The sequence below is a fragment of the Penicillium mononematosum genome (assembly GCF_028829835.1).
Source record: "Penicillium mononematosum strain IBT 11891 chromosome Unknown utg000005l:1.0-9366267.0:1.0-9372171.0, whole genome shotgun sequence".
NCBI lineage: Eukaryota > Fungi > Ascomycota > Eurotiomycetes > Eurotiales > Aspergillaceae > Penicillium > Penicillium mononematosum.
This window is the reverse complement of record NW_026643275.1, coordinates 2,913,292-2,929,487: the sequence shown is the minus strand read 5'-3', so window position 1 is coordinate 2,929,487 and position 16,196 is coordinate 2,913,292. Positions and strand designations below refer to the sequence as shown.

General features: G+C 50.4%; 5 protein-coding genes across 5 annotated transcripts; 3 read left to right on the top strand and 2 right to left on the bottom strand.

Annotated features, from left to right (window-relative positions):
* Positions 1-2,099: 2,099 nt before the first annotated feature.
* On the top strand, positions 2,100-2,500 carry N7519_009197 (uncharacterized protein; the record flags this gene model as incomplete). The annotated part of the gene is made up of 2 exons (XM_057295970.1): positions 2,100-2,161; positions 2,227-2,500. The coding sequence occupies 2 exons, from the start codon at positions 2,100-2,102 to the stop codon at positions 2,498-2,500; spliced, it is 336 nt and encodes a 111-aa protein (XP_057143852.1).
* Positions 2,501-3,750: 1,250 nt separating this feature from the next.
* N7519_009196 (uncharacterized protein) lies at positions 3,751-4,011 on the bottom strand (the record flags this gene model as incomplete). Its single annotated transcript, XM_057295969.1, has 1 exon — positions 3,751-4,011. One exon carries the CDS (start codon positions 4,009-4,011, stop codon positions 3,751-3,753), a length of 261 nt encoding a protein of 86 aa, XP_057143851.1.
* Positions 4,012-6,876: 2,865 nt separating this feature from the next.
* N7519_009195 (ankyrin repeat domain-containing protein) lies at positions 6,877-11,668 on the bottom strand (the record flags this gene model as incomplete). The annotated part of the gene is made up of 2 exons (XM_057295968.1): positions 6,877-10,841; positions 10,900-11,668. 2 exons carry the CDS (start codon positions 11,666-11,668, stop codon positions 6,877-6,879), a joined length of 4,734 nt encoding a protein of 1,577 aa, XP_057143850.1.
* A 1,090-nt stretch (positions 11,669-12,758) lies between these two features.
* On the top strand, positions 12,759-12,980 carry N7519_009194 (uncharacterized protein; the record flags this gene model as incomplete). Its single annotated transcript, XM_057295967.1, has 1 exon — positions 12,759-12,980. The coding sequence occupies one exon, from the start codon at positions 12,759-12,761 to the stop codon at positions 12,978-12,980; it is 222 nt and encodes a 73-aa protein (XP_057143849.1).
* A 282-nt stretch (positions 12,981-13,262) lies between these two features.
* Positions 13,263-15,609, top strand: N7519_009193 (TPR domain protein; the record flags this gene model as incomplete). Its single annotated transcript, XM_057295966.1, has 5 exons — positions 13,263-13,491; positions 13,583-13,931; positions 13,985-14,366; positions 14,423-14,685; positions 14,733-15,609. 5 exons carry the CDS (start codon positions 13,263-13,265, stop codon positions 15,607-15,609), a joined length of 2,100 nt encoding a protein of 699 aa, XP_057143848.1.
* Positions 15,610-16,196: the final 587 nt, after the last annotated feature.

The following is a 16,196-nucleotide window of genomic DNA, read 5'->3' as shown; positions in this document are numbered from 1 at the left end:
CGGTAAGATCAGCCCACTTCTCATGATTATTGAGGCAGTAGTGTAGTCCTGGATAGTCTCTAGAGTCGTAAAATGAAGATGCGACTGTGTATACACTCTACAGGCTTACACTGCATAATAATATTGCCAGTCTCACGCCTGGACGCAGATGGTTCGATGGTATCCCAACTCTAATTCCGTCCAGCGACGTCTCATAGAAACGCGCCATATTGTCGACTGAAGATGTACGTCGTTGCTGGAAGATTTATAGATCATTAAGGTTACACCTGCGGACGCTAAACTTCATTTGGTATGGCGTATATGCACGGTCCTTGTGTCACGTCCCGAGGTCGCACAACCTTCGAAGGTCCCAAGGTTGGCAGTGGAGGCCCAGGTAAGTAAACAAGAGTTCCTATGAAGTGCATCTGAGCTACTAACTGCAGTACTAGGAGTTAACGATGTATCTGGATAGTTTGTGATGTGTTAGTCGTGGCTTGCTAGTATCTGCAAGTGGGCTCCCAAGGTTGCATTATGCCCACATGGTGATTCTTGATGGAGATAGAATACGGGCACACGAGTAGTACAGGGAGAAAGGCATCCTAATCATACTGTGGTCATACCGAGAACTACTACGACTGTCTCATCCTCAGCTTCGCTTTATCCGCCTGTGGACCCTTTGGATCGATCGTCTTAGCTGTGATCCGTGGGACCTCGAATTGGAAGCCACTAGTCTCGATCGCTAGAAGGCATGTGAAAATCCCTTCACCTGTCTAACCATCAGATACACAGCCTAATCCGCTCCCCTAGAACCGCTCGCTTCGTTGTTAAGCTGGACCGCGTGGTAGTCTCGACCGTACCGGCTTGACTGAATAATGGATATGGTTCCCATTACACCACGCAGATTACCAAGACGGGTTATTGATGGAGTGTACCTAGTATCGAGTATAGGAGCAACAGGGGCCTAGGATATGATGTAGATACTATTTGGGCACTTTCGAAGACCTAGATGGTAGGGTACCCTAGTGAACTAGACGGTACTGTCGGCTTGGACTACATTGCGACCGAGGAGTAATGAATGGCAGTCTATAGGGCGACACAATGTACGAAGCGGCTAATCTTTGGTAGGTCTTGAGGGGCTACTGGGACCGTGAATGGCATGGAGATGCATAATGTATTGAGTGTATGGAAGGCTATAGATGAAGGGGGCAGATAGAGAAGGGAACCGAGCCATGCGAGAAACATTGATGCCAAAGATTCCCAACGACCATTGCGCAGTCCATGTGAGCGAGGCCCCCTATAGGGTGTCGTAGGCCGAGGTGTGTGCTTAGGTTTGTCGCGGGTATTGAGAAACGTGCGTGAGAATTCGGTTTTCGGGTTGGCCGGAAAGCGCGGTATGCTTTGTCGATGAGAATTGGTAAAGGCTCACGGAGGTGAGCGCGATGTGCTCTGTCAATAAGGATCAGTTGAAGCTCGCGAAAGTGGAGGAGAAGTTACGCGGGGTGTACCGTCGATGAGGGCCGGTCAGAACTCGCGATAGTAAAGGAGGAAGGAAGGGAATCGTGCGTTGTGCTTTGTGGATAGAGTTCGCTGACGACAATATCTGAGTAGTTCACTGGTTTCGTCGCGTAATTGTGGTGGGAACAGCGAGGTGGGCGGGGGAAATGCGTAGAGGGTAGAGCGCGACGATTGGAAAGTAAAGCGAATGCATAAGCACGGGCTTCTAACCTTCTTAGTGCTAGTCGAGGACCATAAAGGGCATGGAGATACATTGTGTATTAAGTGAATGGAAGCTACATAAGAAGGGAAGAGATACGGGAAGAGACCAAGCTATAGAAGCATTTATGCCAAACAAATATGTACTGAACACCCTCTGGATATAATACAGGAAGGGCGCCTGAAATCTCGATCTGCATTTCGGTCACATGTAGTCCTCCAGATCAAGGCTCGAAGTATAGCCGACCGGTCAAAGGGAGTATGGACGCTAATGGAAGCATTGGTATGGAAGAGGGGTACACGCCAACAGATTTCCCAGATCCTGGCCCACCAGGGTGAGCTGGAACACCAAAAAGGATTTATCTCAGGCACCAAGGTCTGCACCATCAAAAGTATCATCGAAGACCATGAAGCAGCGAGGACAAGGCAAGACAATGGGAGAGAACTGGACACCTGCCCCCTCCCCTAGGTATATTCACTGACGAAAGTGGATACAACAGGTGCAGCCGTGAGAGATACGTTGAGTGTCGAAAGAGGGTGCAAGATGGGCGACGAAGAAATGTCCACCGTGTACGCAGCCGAGCTTAGAGGCGCCGAAATGGCCCTGCAGCAGATTCAAGAAGGCTGGTACCGGACAGTTGGGAAGACGAATGGACGGGGACGGCGGCGAGGAAAGGGAAGGAAGCGAGGAAATCGAAAAACCTGGTCGAATTACCAGGAAGGTAGACACTATAGTAATGGAAAGGTCAGAGAGAAGTCATCTTCTTCGGCCATGATACAGACGCGCACCAGCATGATTGTATTCTGATTGTATCCATAAAAGATCAAAGGGTGGACTCGCCGAGATAGGTTTGTGGTTGAATACCATAATGTGCGATATATGTTGTTGAATGCCTGGCGTTCGAAGCGTTGCGGGCAGATCTGCTCGGTGAACTGGACGGCCGCGGAATATCAGCGTGGCTTCGCAAGATGGTGATAGTCACTAAGGCATCCACGATTCGATTCGTGGCACATTTCATGATGAGACTGGGCCTCTGGGGACAGTTTCAGTGCGTGGACTCCACGGCCAAAGGCATAAGACTGCCGCGACTGCCGGTGAGGGCGGTCCACAAACAGAACAACACCACCACCACCTCGAATCTCAAAATCAGCCAAACCAGGCCACAGAGACCATGAGTCCGGGGCCGCGGGGACCACATAGGGGATAGCTGCCAGGTCTGCGTCCCTCGGCACCAAGTTCACCCATCCAAGCGGCTAATTCCGTGGGCGACATCAACGATATCAACGACGGGGTCGAGGACAAAGGGGGCAAGCCATAGGGTGCACGAAGGCAGCCTGTTCGCATTTGTGGACTTTACGAAACTCGTGGGAACGCGGGGAGATGGCGAGCTTTGGTAATACGAGGTCGACGGGGGTGAGGATGCCGGTGAAGGACGGATGGAGAAGGGCAGATGGAGAGATTCGGGCAATTGGGCAATGTAGGCCAGAATGCGGGCTATGGAGAGAATGTGCGGCGATACCAATTTAACGAACGGTACGGGCCGGTGCTGAATCTCGGGGTGGGTTGGTATTCCCAGGCGGTATATCCCTGCTAGTTTCCTGCTTCATGGACCAACCGAAGAGTTCTGGAAAAAGGTCGATGTGGGCTTCAGGGATTGCCGTCAAAAAAAAAGGAAACAAAATTGCCAAATCCGCTGTGGGAATTCCTACGGAATAAGAAGGCATCACGCGATAGGTACCGCAGCCTGGACAACCGGAGTGGCACATTTGACAGTAATGATTATGCCCCTTATATCTTATCATTGGGGTACGGACTCTCGAATTTTATGTGCATACCGGGACTCGGAACTCCCACTAGATTTTTGCGTCATCCTGGAGAGCGGCTTCCACACAAGACACATATTAGGTATTTCATTGCACTGGCTACCATACAGTATCTTCCTGTTAATACTCTGGCATATCGATGAATTGGTGTTTCCGATCTCATTTTAGTGGGACTAAAAGTGCAAGAAGAACAAGTGAATGAATGTTGTCTTCCTGCACTTGGCATTGTGATGTTCAAGATTCAACGCCATCCTGGTCGTATTGTTGCCACTTCTGTCGAAGCAGTGCCCGTAACACTCGGATGTATCCCAATCGCTGGGCAATCGCGAGTCTGTTGATCTCCCTCAAGAGTGCCTCTCTATCTGACCAACAAGTACAGCCTAGACCGACAAAATAGAACGGGCAGACTGACGTGGTCTGGAACGCTGAATCTTCCATTGCAGCGAGACTCATGAGACCTCTCGCAACCATGACTTGTGCCTTCTCCAACGCCATGTCGCCGGAGTATATGATGGACAGAACCCAGATAGAAATAGCAGAAATATACGCTTCATACATAAGACTAAAATCAGAGGCCGACTCAGGGGAAGTCCAGTCGCTCACTGTTTGTCAGATTTGAACATCCTGCGCTATCACTGTGGCACTGGATGTTTCGGTTGCTGAAGCTTCGCATTGAAGTGCATGGACGCGTAAGATGATCTCAACTAGGCCATGATGCATTCCCAACATGTGCTCTCGATGGAGGAGAATGATTTGCGAGGCTTCTTGCGGAATGCAGTCAAATGATTGGCCTTGATCGATTCTTTCACAACCATCAAGCGCTCTTACAAGGATGTCATGGTATCCGAAAAATTGTGGTAGGAATGGGTTCATTCCTGGTTCTTCCGATTTGGACAGGAAACCATTCCTGTCTCATGATCCGTTGGATTCCATTCAATTTCTGACTTTTTGACATTGATACGCTCGTTGAATAATTGCATAGACAAATGATATTGTCTGAATTGAGGATTTCTTGTCCTGGGCTGTCGCCAGTACCTTCCGAGATCTCGTATAGATACAATAGGAGGTAAGTGGTGAGGATTGTTTCGCGCTCAGAACTGACAGTTGATGTGGTTATCCTTTGCAATCGCATAGAGGCCACCCGTGAGGACAATTCTCGTTGAGCTCTTTGCAGCAGGGTATCTCTGCTTTGCGCCAAGTTTTGTACCTTTAGACAACCTGGCGGCGAATGATTGATCAGGTGTGATGCCCCTAAGCAGAGTACAACACTCGCGATCATTGTATCACTCAGACCATGAGAGATGATCCGGCTCATTCTGGGGCCATGACCACCTCCAAAAGGTAGAGTTTTAACATGAGCTGTCACATTGACAAGATGGCACCAAATATGTTGCTCTCGAGGAGATTGGCAAACCTTCCCGGGAAAACCAGGGGCTCCATAAGCCAAAGAACGATTGGATTCTATTACTTCTTTTCAAGCTCTTTCCACACTCCTCAATAGCTGGCAAGTTGTGTAAGGACTTGATTTATATAGTCACAATGAGACTCTTCCACTCTTAAACCAATGTTGTATACGTACTTTATAGCCCTGTGATAGCAATTTTCAGGTCTTAATTGTGTCATATAAAGCACATTTTATAGTTCGTCGACCAATACCAAAGGCTGTGGTCACCCGTGCTACTTTATTTTGACGCGGCAGCAGCGCCTACATGGTGGAGCAATCTCGAACTCGCAGTACTCTAAGACACCTCCTCTCCTTTACTGCTTCCAGATGACCCGGACTAGTTCGATCTTACATTGCATGATATACCATTGGGAAGGGAGTGTGACGCCGGCATTCCATGGTATGGACGTTTCAGTAAGCATTCCCTGCTCACCGTCGTTCGCTGACGCTTCACAACTATCCAATTTATCGGATAGATCTCCTCTTAATACTTCGAATGCCGGACGTTCTAGAATCGCATTTCGAACAGTCCGGTTTCCAAGGTCCCAAACACACCGTGGAGTTCTGCTCTCTTAATCTGTGACAAAGACAAAAACAGGGCAATAATTACCGTCCCCGTCTATATCATGACTGAAGATATAGCCTTTGGTTGATCCTTCTAGTACTGCAAAGTCTGTTTTCCGGTATTTTGATTATCTTCCGCGTCCTCCTCGATATTCTCCTTGTTGTTGTCTTCGTCCATTCGTCAGTCCTCTCCCAATGCGTATTTTGACGTCTGGTTCATCATCGTCTTGGTCGCCCCCGCCAGACAGATATAATGGTTGCAAGGGTTTTGCGTGGTGGGCGTGAACGGTTCTGCCGCAGTAAGTTTCGCAACTGAATCTACCGATGCATCTCGTGGAATAGCTTCATATGTAGGGGTCCATCTCAATTCGATATTTATCCCTTTTGCGGCACTCAACCGTAACCATTGTTGACAACCAGCGAGATTGACTTGCCCGGCATACGGTTCCATCCCGTATACTGGATTTGTTCCAATGCTATCTTGATTTCACGTATTAGGTTCACGGGGCTCTCGTGCCCTTGTCGCGCTGTCCTTAAGAGCTGTGGCCTTCTATTGTGGGTTTCCCATCCGCGTAACCTCAGTGCGCATACAGTAATTTCATTGATCTCGAGTAATCAGCTACTGGCTGCCGTGGCGGTCAACCAGCCGGAATGACACCGGAGTGTATCATGATATGACTGACAGAGGTGAGTCAACTTCCGGATCGGCGAAGCCGCTAGATGTACGGAGTGACAAGCGCCTAATCATCAGTCCAGTCCAATCTGCCGCTATTCGCTAACTGTCAAGCTCCGTCCATCGAACCTGAGAGATCACAAGTCAACACGCCAATGATATCGGAAGGACTGTGTTATAGTACAGGGAAAGATCAGTTGAATGCCTTCGGGACATGGAGCCTTTTTGCTGAGTGACTTCTGTGTTCTATCAGAACGTCCACGATCAGCGCTCATTTGCATCGCACAGTGGGGTCTGAGAAGATAGCTCGGCAGAGGGCAAAGCCGGGAACCACGAATTTACGGGACGATTACTGCCTCCTGGCTCTGGGATTCAAAAGGACAAAGAGTGGGTGGCCGTAGAGGTGAATGAAGTTTGCGCTGATTCTAATGCCACTACAGTAACGCATAGAACAACTAATGTATTTAGATGGTTCAGTTTGGTTCTGAACGGTTTCATATTGCAAGGTATCTATGGACGTCACACAAGTCTCCTCCCCTCCTATTTAAAATGGTCAGTTCTCGTCCGCATGCTTTCATTCCATTCCTGATGTTTCCTTCCAAGGTTGGTACCAGTTGCCACATGGTGCGGAACTAGTTGCGGACATCTAGCAATCGGGAGCTTCCTTCTTCATTGCTTCCTACATTAGGTCCATGATGCTTTTATTCCGCCGTATTGTCACTTCCGACAGCAGCGTCCGCCCAGACATATCCCTCGCGTCCGGGTCGACCTTGCCGGTGTCGAGAAGCCGTTTGGCAATAACTTGATTCCCGCGCACCGCCGCGTAAGTTAGCGGCGTCCACCTATCACCATCCTCCGCATTCGGGTCGACCTTGCCGGTGTCGAGAAGCCGTTTGACAACGGCTTCATGCCCGTGCGCCGCCGCGTACGTTAGCGGCGTCCGCCTATCACCATCTTTCGCGTTCGGGTCAACCTTGCCGGTGTCGAGAAGCCGTTTAACAATGGCTTCATGCCCACCCTCCGCCGCGTGCGATAGAGGCGTCCGCCTAAATCCACCTACCTCGTCCCGGTTAATCCTACCGAGCCTAATAAGCCCTTCTATCTCGTCTTCATACCCAGCCGCCGCCGCTTGCGGTAGCAGCGTCTGCCTTAATCCACCCACCGCGTCCGGGTCGACGTTACCGGTGTCGAGAAGCCGTTGGATAACGGCTTCATGCCCGCCTCCCGCCGCATACGATAGCGGTGTCCGCCCATCTCTATCCTTCGTGTCCGGGTCGGCCCCGGCGTCGAGAAGGCGCTTGACAACGGCTTCATGCCCCCGCGCCGCCGCGTATGTTAGCGGCGTCCACCTATATCTAGACTCCGCGTCCGGGTTGGCCCCGGCGTCGAGAAGCCGTTTGATAATAGCTTCATGCCCGCGCGCCGCCCCATGCGATAGCGGCGTCCGCCCATCTCGATCCTTCGTGCCTAGGTCGGCCCCGGCATCGAGAAGGCGTGTGACAACGGCTCCATGCCCGCGCCCCGCCGCATGCGATAGCGGCATCCGCTCATCACCATCCTTCGCGTTCGGGTCGGCCCCGGCGTCGAGAAGGCGTTTGACAACGGCTTCATGCCCGCGCGCTGCCGTGTGCGTTAGCGGCGTCCGCCCATATCGATCCTTCGTGCCTGGGTCGGCCCCGGCATCGAGAAGGCGTGTGACAATGGCTTCATGCCCGCCCGCCGCCGCGTGCGATAGCGGCGTCCGCCTATCATTGTCCTCCGCGTCCGGGTCGGCCCTGGCATCGAGAAGGCGGTTGACAACGGCTTCATGCCCGCGCGCCGCCCCATGCGATAGCGGCGTCCGCCCATCTCGATCCTTCGTGCCTAGGTCGGCCCCGGCATCGAGAAGGCGTGTGACAATGGCTTCATGCCCGCCCGCCGCCGCGTGCGATAGCGGCGTCCGCCTATCATTGTCCTCCGCGTCCGGGTCGACCTTGCCGGTCTCGAGCAGTCGGTTGATAATAGCTTCATGCCCGCGCGCCGCCCCATGCGATAGCGGCGTCCGCCCATCTCGATCCTTTGTGTCCAGGTCGACCTTACCGGTGTCGAACAGCCGTTTAACAACGGCTTCATGCCCGCCCGCCGCCGCGTACGATAGGGGCGTCCGCCTATCATTGTCCTCCGTGTCCGGGTCGACCTTGCCGGTCTCGAGAAGTCGGTTGACAACGGCTTCATGCCCGCCCTCCGCCGCGTGTAATAGCGGGGTTCGTTGCCATCTGTCCCTTTGGTCTGGAAGCACACGTATGTCTCTTAACAGGAGTGCAACTACTTCATCAAAACCTGCTTCTGACGCATATAACAACGGTGTTAGGTGGTAATTATCTTCTGAGTTTGGGAAGATACCCCAGTCTGATAATTCTTTCACGACGCCGACCCTCCCATTTTGTGCCGCGTAGGACAATGGTGTTCTCCTGTCTTCGTCTTGAAAATCCGGCTCGCCATTTAATTCGAGCAACGCAAGAACCACCTCGGCCCATCCAAACATCGCCGCCACGCAAAGAGCTTGACCTTTCGTTTTGTTTTCCATCTTGGATGGTGGGTGGGTGAGAATAACCAGTGCTGTGAGCAAGTTGGCCTCCTCCATCGCGGCGAGAAGGTCAGCGTCAGTGAATTCACGCAGTGGAACTTCATTTTTAACGGCAATATACCGATCAATGACCTCACACGTAGATTTGCACGCAGAGACCGATCTGTTGGCCTTCTGTTTCTCGAGCAAGGATAGTCCATTTTGACCAAACGACCTTGTGGTCTCGTTCAGTAAGGCCCACCGGTATAGCTCGCATAGAGAGACTGTCGCATCCTTTGCAAGTTCGTGCTCTCCGTTTGTTTCTGTCGCAGTGGTACACGAATGTTGAGAATTCATGCAAATTCTCCATGCCCATCGAAGCACGGTTTCTGCTCTTTCCCACTCCTTGTCTTTTCGTTTCTGATTTGCGATTTTCTTTGCTGCTGCCAAGACTTTTGATGCAGAGGGCACGTTAAGGTGAGGTATCACTGAAGGGATAACACAAAGTAAAGCTTCCTGTCTTGAGCCTAATCGCATCTCTGTGAACAGTCTAACAATCTCAGCCACTAGACCGTTCTCGAGTCTAAGTGTTTCAGCTTCTTGAATATCAACTGGCCCGATGTCATCCACAATCTCAAGAATACTCGCGAAAAAGGATGCAAAAACTTCCTGTGCACACGCTGACACAAGCGAACCTTGAATTGCGGCGGATGAAAAGCTGGAAATCTGGGGGTATTGACTCTGTGACCGCGGTATAGCACTCCTGCCAAAGAAACGAACCTTTCGTGGAATAGGCTGCGTGGTTGACGGTGACGGAGATTTGCTGCTGGTTGCCGTATCCTGCTGGCCCGCCCTTATCCATATAGTACTCGCGTCTCCAGGGTCAGCGAATTTGGCCTCCCTAGCATATTCTCGGTGGGTAATAATGTTCATGTCGTCACCCAGCCACATCTCCAAGTCCGTTCTAATAGATTTGTCGGTTGGGACAATCCGGCGTGGCTGGACATCAATAGCCATGGACTTCCGAAAGCCAGGCTCCGAGTCTCGAATTTCAGTTGGGTCAAACTTCAATGACCAAACCCAAAGACCGAGAATCCCTTCTAGCTCAAATTTGTTTTGGAGTATCCAGGGGCTCCCTGGGGCTTCGTGATCTTGAATGAACTTCAGGTAAACCGTGTGCATCTTTATTGTGTCGTTTCCCCTTTCGCCGATAGTACAATTGATGCCCCAGAACATCGGTGGGGATTCTGTAGTCTCTCTCTGAGCCTTGGGCTTCCACGCTGCCCTGACCTCACCCTTGAGCTCGGCCTTAGAGGCAATTGTTTTCATGGCAGCCTCAATCAAAGCAGCCAGGCGCCGACTCAGGTTTCGGACCTCGACCATTTCGTCTTTGAAATTCCTCGCGGGCGCGGTGGATGGAGTGGATGAATCAGTCAGTGATGCAAGTCGAGTGCGATACGCCAACACTATTGCGGCAGCATTCTGGGTGTAGTTTGGAGATGGACGCTTGAGGCTCATCTTGTTCGTATTAGGTGCACCACTGAACCTCCAGAAGTGACGAGCTTCATTAGTGCTTGCCGGGGTAGATGATCTTTTCACTGACGTGCTGAAAGACAAAGACCCCGGTGAAGATGAATCAGGTTGCCTTTTTATTTCCTTTTCAATAGCATCACGGCCAAGACGCAAGGCGAGCCAATCAAGTTCGTGGCCAAGAACCTCATCGGGAAATGTCGCAAAGCAGTTGTCACCAGACTTTAGCCGCTTCATACGGAGTGCAGCTCGTGCTATACTCATGAGCATAATGACACCTAATTGGGCGACCGAGACTGCCGAATGTATACCCCGAAGCCCGGTGAACTGTAAGATAAAACCAGAGAGTGTGATTCCAACAGCTACCCACACTTGAAGCTTCGGTTGTTGGAGCCCGTTATTTCTCTTCGAAGCCATGTACTTCTTTAGCTTGTTATCACAGTCTGTATGAGAGAAGGGGTCAAATGTTTGATCTCCAATGATTTGACCGCCGGGCTGTATCCAATATATAGATGATCTGTCCTTGCTATCCTCTTGCCGGCACCAGACCTCTTCCTTAGTGCTCTCGCCTATCAGGAATGCGCAATGAAACATTCCACCGCAGACAAGAACAGTCCCGATAATCACTAGCGGACATGCATAAAACTCTGGGGGGGTTGTCGTTGTTGCCCCATTCCAGGTAGTATGTCGCCACTCCCGCGAAAACTAAAACACCAACTTGTAGAATAAGGCCAACAATAGCAATTGCGACAAAGACTTGCTTTGGTTGCTTCTTGATTCCAATGTTAAGAGAGAGATTCGGAGCATAGGTCGTAAAGGGTGTGTTCGACTCAGCAGATTCAGTGTCCTTCTTTCGCCCTTTCCATGGCCACAGCGCCATTCCGTTCCCAGGTTCTTCCTTTTTCCATAGCTCCTTGCCCTTTTCCCGCTTGATGAACTCCTGAAATGTGTAGATACCCGCTGTGTGATCGTTCGCATCGCTGAAATCATGATCCGGGTCGTGGACAACCTCTAGAATCTTTGGACGGCCGAAGACGCGCGCAATGCCCCCACTGTTGTAGAGCTCGCACACATCACGACTTGTCGAGGTGCATAACTCTGCCTCTGCGTTGCCTGCTCCTTCTTGCGCTCTGCCGATAAAGGCGCGTAGCGATGGGGTCCCACACACGCGAATCGTAGAGACGACTCCGGTGAGGATACCCATTGGCGCCATTGCGAAAATAAAATAGTCGATTGGTCGTACGCTCTCACTGAGGTACTGTTTCGTGATCTGTTCACCAAAAAGGGATAGAAACGGCGCGAGATCGGTCGCGAGATTGTTCGAAAAGTCGTCCCAGCCGCCCGCGCGGACCACTGGAAGAGCGACGAGGATTGCGAATAGAACATGTGTAACCATTTTGAGTGAGTGCAAGTGCGGATTTTTGACGAAGTCGCACCGCCAGACTTTTTCAACACCAGTGCTTCTTTCGCCGTGTTATGAACAGCAATGTGGCTGAACGATTGCAGCTGTGGCAGAAATATTCTGGGTCCATTGTGATGGCTAGTGTCTAGCGCTGCGTTCTTATTCGCCAGAACAGTAGTTCCAATCGAATACGAACTTGCTGGGGCTTTTCTAGTTTTAGCATCTGCATAGATGATCATTGACGTGTCCGAAGTGCACCGCCAAACACAATCGTGCGGGTTCTTTTCAGTGTATGCGCCAATCAAACTCGAGTGCTCAGGATTGCGGATCAATTTGAATTTTTTCTCCTTCATGTGGGGGAGAAGGAGAAGGTAGATCTCCACGGAACCAGCACCGATTTTGTGATGGTTCCGAAGGCTCGGGTGCGGGCCGTCAGCCACCGATCTTTTTTCAGGGGTCAGGGCCGGCAATCCTTACTTGTTGTACATACTACATATATCTTCGAATGTACTATGTACGTATGTACGTATGTACGGAGTACTACGTACAAGGGTCTGGAATCGTAGTGTTCGAGGGTCCGTATGTTCAGTTCTTGTGGTATGGGAGCAGAGTCAGAGGGGTCTCAGCCTCATTGCTCCCACGCACAATCCGGCCCTTCATCGCTCAAGTCTGTGAAGCCCTTCTGGCCTCTGAGAAAATACGGAAGAACCCGGGGGGGTTTGTTCGATCGCTGGATTCTAACCAACTTCAATTTTGTATCGGCATTTCCGCCCACAATTGCGAACCACGCTCCTCCAACTATGCTGAATTTGCACATCACAGGAGACAATCGGCAAGATACACAGCACATCTGACGGGCTTTGGCAAAGTGATAGCTTCATAATCAGCGGTGCCCTTTTGATTATATTTGAAAGGGATTCCAAGCTCCAGCCACAACAGGGCGGAGTCGGGGGTACACTACTCCGGAGCGCCACACCAGGTGACAGGTCGCCAGGAGATTGAGAGAATGTGGTCGGGGACCAATCGGACCAAACCTTTAGGAGACATAAGCCACTTACCTGTGACTCATCACCAGCGCCCTGCTATGGCAAAGAAAGCCTACGATCGCGCGGACTGGGGCAAGATCGCCGAAGACGTGCTTCGACCATTAGACCCATGGAAGAAGGTGAAACCGAGACTGGCGCTAGATGCGACAGTCGAGATGCTCACAGAGACGGCTGCCACGGTGGATAAAAACACCCCCAACTTGCTGCCAACACCACATTCTACATATATCAACACTGGTTCGCCCCAGGCCTGTAACTAGCGAAGAGGGAAAGAGTGCGGGTCCTGCGTTGTGCAATTTATGCGGGAGGGTTTTTGTACTCCCTGCTTTATTTTGTTGTCTTGCAATACTCAACCCGTTTGATAGATGCGTTGTTTGCCATCCCCTGTCACCTCCTACCCCGCCTGTCTTTTGACAGCGCATCCTCTTCTCGTCCTTTAAACAATGTCTGACTAGCTTTTTAAATCCATCATTCTTATATTTTCCTTACATCTCTTCAGTGCCCAATACAGCTTGCAGCCACTTGACCTTTCTGTCATCAGCATGGATACCCACGACGTCTCCGATGTTCCAGAGTACTTTCGGTATCTTCAAGCACAGAAGCGAAACCTGAAAAACGCCCAGGCGGTCAAGGGCCGCCCAGCAAGATCCCCAAAGTCCAAAGATGAAATCTTGATGCAGTTCATGTTTCGACACATGATGAGAACGGAAGTCCCTGCTAGTCCGATGAATATCCGATCCTCGTTCCTACCACCTGCCTACCCCCCCATGCGTTAGTCCCTTCAGCAAGTTAAAGAAGGTCATGATCAAAAGCTTATGTCTTGAGACTCATCATCGGGAGCGGTATCTCCTTCTGAGAACAGTCACTCCGACAGATACAATGACCGCCGTGATGGCCATCGTAGAAGATGAAGACGGGAGTGTCCTCATGTTGCAGCTCTACAACCACGAGGAGGAGCTATCGGGTGCACAGAGCCTCAGAGAGGGTACTGTGCTTGTTGTGAAAGAACCCTATGTGAAAGTAATGGCAGACGGGGACTACGGGATTCGAGTGGACCATCTCTCGGACGTCTCGTTTATCCCCGAGTTTGACGACCTGGTCCCCTTATCCTGGAGGAAACGTGTCACGCAAGCTGATGCAAACGCCTCTTCTTGGAAGGCGAAAGGAAGTGAGCATTTTGAGAAGGGTGATTATCATTCGGCAATCCAGTGGTAAGCTGCAAAATATTGCTACGTGGAAGAGGAGAGGCTAACAATAACCTCAGCTACTCAAAGACTTTGGAAGCCCACCCCTCATCAGAATTACTGGTGATAGCGCAGCTCAACCGTGCCCTTTCCTTTTTGAAAAGCTACCGCTTTGATGCAGCATTGAGGGACGTTGAAGATGTCTTGCAAGTATCGGAGCTGTCGGAAAAGGCTCTTTTTAGGAAGGCTCAAGCCCTGTATCAACTTCTAAGGTTTAAAGAATCATGTCAAACTCACGAAATACTTGCAGAGAAGTATCCAGATAACACCATGGCTGCACATGAGTATGCACGTGCGTCTGCTAGGTTTGTGGAGCAGAATAGCGGCAAATACGAGTTCAGGAAAATGATACTGGAGGCCAAGAAGCGTCAGCCCCAAGGCTTGACCGCGGCACCTACATTGGTCCTGTGACTGTCAAGCAAACTCAGTCTCATGGGAGAGGACTCTTCACAACACAGGCGGTGAAGGCAGGCGACCTTCTGTTCTGTGAAAAGGCATTTGCTCACGCTTTCCATGATGAAAATGGCTCGAAAGATCTCCGTCTGTTACTCAATGTCGACATGGACGAAGCTACAATCGGTACCCAAGGAGAGCTCATTGAATTGATTGTTCAGAAGCTTTCTAAAAATCCGTCCCTGCTGCCAGGATTTGTCGATCTTCATCATGGCACATACAAATCAGTGGATGTCCTAGAAGTGGGTGCTATACCCATCATAGATACGTATGTCACTGCTTCCCCATCTTGATATAAAAGCTAATATCTTCCAGGTTCCTCGTTGAGAGAATCATTCTCCTAAACAGTTTCGGATGTCCTCTTCTCTCCCGTCAGAGTCACATACGCACCGTGAAAGGGGATGATGATACGGACGAAAAGTCCAATAAACAGTTCCATTCTAGTGGAGTCTGGTCGATGGCCTCATACATCAACCACTCTTGCCTGAGCAATGCTCGTCGTTCTTTCATTGGGGACATGATGATCGTTCGTGCTTCAAGGGACCTGCCTCCTAACACCGAAATTACCTTCTGGTACAAATCACCCATGACCCGTGATCCCAAAGAATCACCCGTCAACCTACAGCACTGGGGCTTCAAGTGCGATTGCATATTATGCCAGGACACATGCAGTGCTAGCAGGAGTGTTCTATCAAACCGAAATAGAATTTCAGCTGATCTTCGAAGACTATTTAAGACATCCAAGATGAATTTGCGAAAAATTGAAGATAAAATCTCCATCCTCGCAAGGACATATTGCCGACCAGCTTCTGAAGTCCCTCGTCTTGCACTTGATTCACCATATCTGTCTCTTGCTGCGATCTATGCTTCATCCCGAAACCTCAAAAGGGCTGTGGAGTTTGGATTGATGTGCCTAGAGTCACTAGGCTTCGTTATTGAAGGTGGAAAGGTTCCTCATGTCCCATATGCCCCATTAGTTGTCCAAAAATGGGGCCTAATGAATGATGGGGTTGTGGGATGCTGGATGATTCTGTGCAGGGCATATCAAGAGCTCGCACCTACTCTCGCGTCCCAAGCTGAGGGATATGCTAGAGTATCCTACAGAATCTGCATTGGCGAAGATGAGACTTTTGATCAGACATATAGCAGGCTATCGAATCGGGTGGATGGCCTTTTGATGACTGCAAAGTAGCCATGCTAGGTCATAACGCGATGACTGGTCATTTTTCGACTCATGACATGGCAGAAGCAGTAAGCCCCTAAAGTGTAACCCAAAATATTTCGTGGAGGCAAGTTTCTTTTTCCCTTCTTTTTTATTTTATTTTATCTTACGCAGACTGGAAGAAGCAGATGGGAATAAGAACTGGATTTACTCGAGCTGTCATTTTTCTAGTAGAGTAGATCTCAAACCACCCTGTAGAAAGGCAACATATGCCAAAGCATTATTCAGAATGTGAACATTTGTGAAAGCACTGCCTGCTGAGGCGCATTGTGTTTTCACCTTGATTGTGTTGGGGCTATATCCAATGTAAGCCACTGCTAGGCGCAAATCAGGGCGACCAACCATAAATCGCCTGTCGTCCATTTGCCAAGTCAAATGCAGGGCTGTAAGTTTGGGTAGGCGCCGTCTCTTGAGTCTGCCCCGCTTTATCCTTTTCACCCAATTATTCTGATTCCCTACAAATTTACGACGTTCATCGTCGGCCACCAAGTGCTAACGGCTTGGCTTAGCTCAGCCTATAATGTCCACGGGTGTCCACTACTCTGGGAAAATGAGGG